General features: G+C 41.5%; 1 protein-coding gene across 5 annotated transcripts in view; it reads left to right on the plus strand.

The window, feature by feature from the left end:
- The window catches only part of ptpn2a (protein tyrosine phosphatase non-receptor type 2a), a 23,509-nt gene that overhangs the window by 13,401 nt on the left and 2,608 nt on the right, over positions 1-7,500 (plus strand). For all 5 annotated transcript variants that reach the window (XM_069142094.1, XM_069142095.1, XM_069142097.1 and 2 more), the window contains exons 5-7: positions 562-699; positions 1,023-1,232; positions 4,412-4,576. In XM_069142094.1, coding sequence (XP_068998195.1) covers positions 562-699; positions 1,023-1,232; positions 4,412-4,576 — 513 coding nt within the window. The remainder of the gene's footprint in view (positions 1-561; positions 700-1,022; positions 1,233-4,411; positions 4,577-7,500) is intronic.

Below are 7,500 nucleotides of genomic sequence, written 5' to 3' on the forward strand. Positions count from 1 at the left end.
AAACTTGTGAACACAAGATGTCTCCAGCTTCACTGAAAAGTTCATTCTGATTGTTTGTGCTCTTCAGGTTTCAAGTTTCCACATCACATTTATCTAGATGTCATCGTGAACTCGGACCATGTTTGGTTCCAAACTAGTTGTGATGTCACAAAATTGTGCACAGATGAAGGCTACAAATCCTAAACTCTGAAGTTTCTGATAACCTCCAAAACTTTGAATCAGTTAAATGTGTTATGACTGGTGATGATGTGTGGATAGGAGCTGCCAGGTACTCTATAATACAATAACATGTAACAGGTGACTACCCTGAGGAAAGTAACACAATCAGATGTGTTCTTAGTTCATGCACTTTCCTGAATGTTGGTAGTGGTATTTCTTGGTAAAGACAGATTTCCAGAATTTGTAGAATGACTCCATAATAAGCTCGGTCCTCCCAGTGACGGATACCAGTTCCACCTCCATCTGTTCCGCTCACAATACTGAACTCAATATGTCCTTCATAATACTGGGGGCTCATGGCGTCCCATCCCAGACTGAGTTAAATCATTTCTATCTCACCAGGAAAAGTGTGCGCAGTACTGGCCCACCACAGAGGAGCTGCAGATGTCCTTCACTGACACAGGGTTTGTTGTGAGGCTACTCTCAGAGGAGGACCAGTCCTATTACACAATCCGAGTGCTCGAACTGCAAAACACAAAGGTGAGCATGAAAGGAAGCCTCGACACAGTGTCATCATTTTATCTGCAGAGATGTGACCGCTGCTTTTTGTCTCTGTCAGTCCAACACCGTGTTAGAAAATAAACTCTTTTCATTACTTTCCTATGAAATACTTTTTTTTCAGAGCAGCTGAAGGTTCTAAACACGGCTCAGAATATTTTAGCATCTCAGTTTGATTTTATGTGGCTGAAAAAGGCTCTGATTCCACCGGGTGCGATGTTTTAAAGTGACAAATCAGTTCAGTCATGCAAAACCGTGTCTATACAATGCTCCAGTCATGGCAGGCATCACGTTTTCTGTCCTAGACGGCGGAGTCCAGAGAGATCTACCACTTTCACTACACCACGTGGCCTGACTTTGGCGTTCCAGAATCTCCTGCCTCTTTCCTCAACTTCCTCTTCAAAGTTCGGGAATCCAGCTCGCTGGACCCGGAGCATGGGCCCTCAGTGGTGCACTGCAGCGCGGGGATTGGACGCTCAGGGACCTTTGCCTTAGTGGACACCTGCCTGGTCCTGGTGAGAAAGGGGAGGGACATCATTTTCACTTAGAATAGTTAAAGAGAGTTATAGAGTTAAAGGGAACTGTTGCTTAATGATTGCACTGACCACAGTTTCCTAAAAGATTGATGTTTTCATCAATCATGTTCATCCTCTGATTATGTTTATGTGCTGATAGCTGCAGATAGAAAAGTAGCACGAAGTGGGTACCAACAGGTACCCATCCAAGTACCACTACTTGTATCCAAGTAGAGCACCTCATCATCACTTGAGGCATGAATCATTGAGTTAATGCATTGAAGGAAAAGTAGACTCATTAAAAAAATGCTGCGGGTCAGTTCAACCCAAACAGACCTTCATAGAAAAATAGAGACCGCCTGGTGGACATAGTCACGTCTTTTACTTGAATAAAAGGGGAAACACAACAATGCAAAAATATCAAATTACAAGAAAGTCCTGCTATCAAAATCTTGATTCCGTAAAAGTGCAGAAGTATTTTAGATTAGTGGTTTCTAAGAATAAATACAGCTCTGCGATGCGGATTGGGATAGGATGTTCTTAAATAATTGTTTATGAAATATGGGTTGGCCAAACAGTTATTAAAATGAAACCGTCTGGGACATTTAGAGGATAAATGTCTGTTAGGTGGAAACAATACAAACTAACACAACTCTTGAGGTGGTTTTTTTCCACAAGATTTAATGTCCAGGAACTTTCCAGGAGCAAAAGTTCTCCAGCACATCGTGATTGGTGTTTCCACAAAATGGCCAAAGTCCAGACTAAGAAAATAAGTTTAGTAACGTACCAAAGTGTGACAGTCTCAGATTCTCTCCAAGTGTCATCTTCTGCAAAAGTGGCCAACAAATCTTGGACTTGATTGTCAGTCCAAAGGTTCTTAAGACTTTAGACCACCGTATCCAGGCAACCAGCAGAACAACCTGTTGGCAGTTATACATTTTTAAAATGGCAGGTTTACAACAATGCTGTAGAAAATACCTTTAAATGCTGATAGAGCACTTAACAAATCAGCAGTGCATGGTGCTGCAGTCCCTTACCTCATCATTCACTGACCTCTCAGAGTATGCCCCCCCCCCCCCGGCCCCTCAGGCAGGGATCTTTTAAGGATCTCCCTGGACCCATGTGGTATACACCCTCACCACTTGTCTAATGGGTCGCCCCGAGCTCATCACATGTTTCCATGTAAAATCTTAATCAGAGTTCTTAGAATTATAATTGTAGAGGAGAACAGTAGAATACCAAACAGCACGATATCTAATTCTCTGATTTCCATTGAATTACAAGAGTAAAGTCCTGTGCTTCAGTGAATGTACTCACTGGTCAGTGCTGGAGAGAAATATCTGTCTGTCTCATTTTAATTAAAGTGCTGTAAAATGAGAGAAATTAATGACCATAACTATAAATCAACTTCTCACCATCTGGATCACCTGGACCTTCCTACTGTTAGTGATGGGCCTCTTCATGAACACATTACTTCCTGCCAAAGATACAACAGTTTGGGTGTACCACATGTTCTTCCCCCTGTGCGCTACTCACTAGTTTGAAGTGGGTGGGATTTAGTTTCAAAAATGTCATGTGGTCACTCACACCAATCAGATTTTAGCAATGCTTGACTCTAAATCTGATAACAGTTTGGATGCTGGTTAGTCAGTGTCAGTTACATTCAATTCAATTCAACTTTATTTACATAGTGCCAAATCACAACAAAGGTTATTTCATGGCACTTAACACATTAAAGTCGTTACAGCAAGACTTTACAATATTATACAGAGAAACCACCAATTCAACAATTCAACAATTCATCAATTCAACAATTCATCAATTCAACAATTCATCAATTCAACAATTCAACAATTCATCAATTCAACAATTCAACAATTCCCACATAAGCTATGAGGAAAAAACTCCTCTTTAAGGGAGAAAAACCTCCAACAGAGGGAAGAAAAACTCTGTTTAACAGGAAGAAACCTCCAACAGAACCAGGATCAGAGGTGGGCGGAGCATCTGTTAACAGAACCAGGATCAGAGGTGGGCGGAGCATCTGTTAATAGAACCAGGATCAGAGGTGGGCGGAGCATCTGTTATCAGAACCAGGATCAGAGGTGGGTGGAGCATCTGCCTCGACCGGTTGGGGTGAGAGGAGAGCAGAGAGAGAGAAAAGGACAGCATAGAGATAGAAGAGAAGAACTGTTGGTGGAGACAACAATCACAGAGCAGAGACATGCAGCTCCATGACGGGACATCTGGAAAAGAAAGAACAGAAACTACACGAGTGAAGGAACTGAATGGAGACAACAGATAATAAGAAGAAACTATGGGAGAGAAGAAGATGGTGAGGTATGAGTCAGTTAAAGAGGAGGAGGAAAGAAAAGAAGCTCAGCATGTAACGAGGTCCTCCAGCAGCCTCGGCCTATAACAGCATAACTAAGGGTTGGTTCAGGTCTACCTGAGCCAGCCCTAACTATAGGCTTTATCAAAAAGGAATGTTTTGAGTCTAATCTTAAAGCTAGAGAGGGTTTCTGCCCCTCCGACACAAACTGGGAGCTGGTTCCACAGGGGAGGAGCCTGAAAACTGAAGCTCCGCCTCCCATTCTACTTCTGGAAACTCTAGGAACCACAAGTAGACCAGCGTACTGAGAGAGAAGTGCTCTGCTAGGATTATATGGTTCTATAAGATCTCTAAGATATGATGGAGCCTGGTCATGTAGAGCTTTGTAAGTCATCAAGAGAACTTTAAATTCTATTCTTGATTTCACAGGAAGTCAGTGAAGAGAAGATAAAACTGGAGAAATATGATCTCTCTTGATAAATCCTGTCAGTACTCTTGCTGCAGCATTTTGGATCAGCTGCAGGTTTTTAATGAGTAATTTGGACATCCTAACAACAAGGAATTACAATAATCTAGTCTAGAAGTAACAAACGCACGAATGAGTTTTTCTGCGTTTTCTTGATTTTATTAATATTACGTAGATATCAAAAATCTGATCAAACCAAACCCTCACAGAGTTTTCAGTGTGCAACTCTGAAGGAACAGTAAACTCATGTTTTAAAGAAAAAGTCCAGTTTCTCATCATCTTCATACATGACTTCATGAAGGGATGCAGTATTTAGTGAAGACACTGGCTGAGCTGCACAATCTCTCCCGCTGTACTCTGTAAACATGGCAGTCTGTTTTTCAGATGGACAGGAGGCAGAACCCTTCATCGGTGGACATACAGAAGGTGCTACTGGCCATGAGAGAATACCGCATGGGGCTGATCCAGACCCCCGACCAGCTCCGCTTCTCCTACATGGCCGTCATCGAGGGAGCCAAGCTCATCCTGACAGACAACTCAGCAACACAGGTAGCTGGGTCACCGGGCTGGGGGTGCACACAGAGCTTAGAAAGGGCTCCACAGCCACTTGCTGAAGCTTAGCTTTAGGAAACATGTGGAGAACCATTGCCTCGCGTTCTGTCCTTCAGCAGCCAGAAGATCCACTGATCCTCACAAGCATGAGAGTAGAGTTACTCCAAAGGAGGACAGAGGCCTTGTTGCTGCCTTTTACTCAGTAAAAAGAGATTCAGCTAGCTTTGGACATTTTGGGCCTGATTTACTTACATCTCAAATAAAGGTAATAAATTTCGTTTTCCTTCCAAAAGTTTGCAATTTTTTTTGCACCCGTTTTGCAGGTGATTTACTGAGTAATTACGTCATTGAAATCAGGTGCAAATCTGTATTTAAATGAGGGTTTGTGTGTTAAAGAGATTCCAGCAATGGAAAACAGAGTGACCGCAAAAGGAAATATGATCCCACTGAAATTAAGAAATATAAATATAACAAGAACAAAACGCTTTATAGGAGATTATCAGCAAGAAAGTCAAGACTGAGGGAAAAACTAAAAGGTGAAAAAAAGGCTTGATAATAAAACGTGGGTAAATAAAAGAGGACGGTGGATGAGATCCTCTAACAGACACTGATCAGCAGGTCCAGATCTTTCTGTGATGAGCAGCTGATGTTTCATGGAGTTCCTGGAGGTCTCGTGAACCAGATGAAGCTACCTGTGAATTCTGCAGGACTCATTCAGGATGTGACAGCTCACCTGAACAACAGGACTGGAGGGAGATCCAAGCAGAGATACGCTGGAACCACCCAGAGGCAGCAAAATGCTGAGTCGGAAGAAGTTCTGACTTTGCTGGTATCTCGTGGCTCCTCCTTGTTGTTGGCTGTCAATCATCTTTCAGTTCATTCAATAACTCAGAAATATCATCGCTGGACAAACGACATGTCTGATTAATTTCTCCCTCTGACATCAGAAATGTTTAACGGGTGTAAAACCTGGTTCTCTACATATTCTCTGGTTTCCTGTGTCTCCTTCACAATAAGAGCAACCGTGTCTCCTTCACAATAAGAGCAGCCGTCTCTTCTGATGTCCATCTGATTAAAACCTTCAGTCGTACTAAAATACACAACAATCACTTCTCCTGCGTCAGTAGATCTGATGGACATTTGTTTGCGGGTGGTTTGAAGTTTGCACCTGATTTTACACACAAACCTTCAGTAAATCAGACCCTTAGTGTATTTGAATACAGAGCTCCTACAAACCTTTTTCACAGCAGGCATTTTGACTCACATTAGCTGTGACACTGAGCCAGCTCACTCAATACCAGGACCCCGAAACAGAAAGCGATAAGGTTAGGTTAGGTTAGGTAGTTACTTTATTAATCCCTGAGGGGAAATGTTTTAAATAGAATTGATCCATTATTCATTTTATTGACAGCAGCGTTTTCCTGCTGTGACATGTCCAAGTCATCTGTTTGAAGGGCTGTGCAGCATCATTTCTTTATCACAAATACTAGTCCACAGCTGTTACAAAAAGCAGCTCTGCTGTTTTATTCGACAACAAACAACTTTGAGACTGCACAGCGATAAAGAAATCCAAATGGTTGCCAAAGTTATAGGGCTTCAAATGTAATGTAATATTATAGACACAAACTATTTTAGTATTATATGTGCCCTCTTTCACCATTTTCCACAAGTTTAGGTTTTGCTCTTCTAAAGTTAACAAAAAAATCTATAGGAACAAAGATTATTTTGGTCTGTAAGTGTTGCAATGATGACGATCTTTTGACAAGTCCGAAATACAACCCGTTTCCAAAACTGTTAGGACGCTGTGTAAAATGTAATCAAAAACAAAATGCAATCATTTTCAAATCACATGAACCCATATTTAATTGAAAATAGACCAAAGACAAGATGTCAAAAGAGAGAGCAATAAAAACACTGAGAAATTTGAATGTTTTATGAAAAATATAATTTGGGATTTGATGGCAGCAACACGTCTCAAAAAAGTTGGGATGGGCAACAAAAGACTGGAAAATTTGTATAATGCTAAAAAACCCACCTTGTGTTGGTGAGAGGTCAGAGTCTCTCATCAGTGAAGATGGGGAGAGGTTCACCACTCTGAAAGACTGTTGGAAAATAGTTCAACAATCTAAGAATAATGTTCCTCAACGTAAAACTACAAAGAATTAGTGGATTTCATCGTCTACGGTTCATAAGATCATTAAAAGATTCAGAGAATCTGGAGAAATCTCTGAACACAAGGGACAAGGCTGGAAACCAATATTGGATGGTGGTGATCTTCGGGCCCTCAGGCAGCACTGCATTAAAAACACACTATTCTGGAGTGGAAATCACTGCATGGGCTCAGGAACACTTGTGAAAACCATCGTCTGTGAACACAGTTCATCGCTGCGTCCACAAATGATGTTAAAACTCTCCAAAGAAGAAACCAGATAGAAACATGATCCAGAAACACCGCCGCCTTCTCTGGACCGAGATCATTGAAGATGGACTGAGGTGAAGTGGACAACTGTCCTGAGGTCTGATGGATCACAATCTGAGATTCTGTTTGGAAATCATGGACGCTGCATCCTCCAGGTTAAAGAGGAGAGGGACCATCCAGCTTGTTATCAGCTCAGACCCTGAACTGTTGAGCAGCTGAAATCCTCTATCAGGCCAGAATGGGACCACATTTCACTTTCAAAACTCCAGAAACTGGTCTCCTCAGTTCCCAAAGGTTTCCAGAGTGTTGTTAAAAGAAGAGTTGATGCAGCTCAGTGGTGAACATGATCCTGGAACAACTTTATAGAGACGTGTTGCTGACATCAGATTCAAAATATGGATATATTTTTAATAAAATGAAATGTTGTCTTTGTTTTATTTGCAATGGGTTTATATGATTTGCAAATCATCACATTCTGTTTGTATTGACATTTCACACAGCA

The sequence above is a fragment of the Embiotoca jacksoni genome, unplaced genomic scaffold (assembly GCF_022577435.1).
Source record: "Embiotoca jacksoni isolate LCO1_2020_lvr unplaced genomic scaffold, fEmbJac1.0.p SCAF_97, whole genome shotgun sequence".
Lineage (NCBI taxonomy): Eukaryota > Metazoa > Chordata > Actinopteri > Embiotocidae > Embiotoca > Embiotoca jacksoni.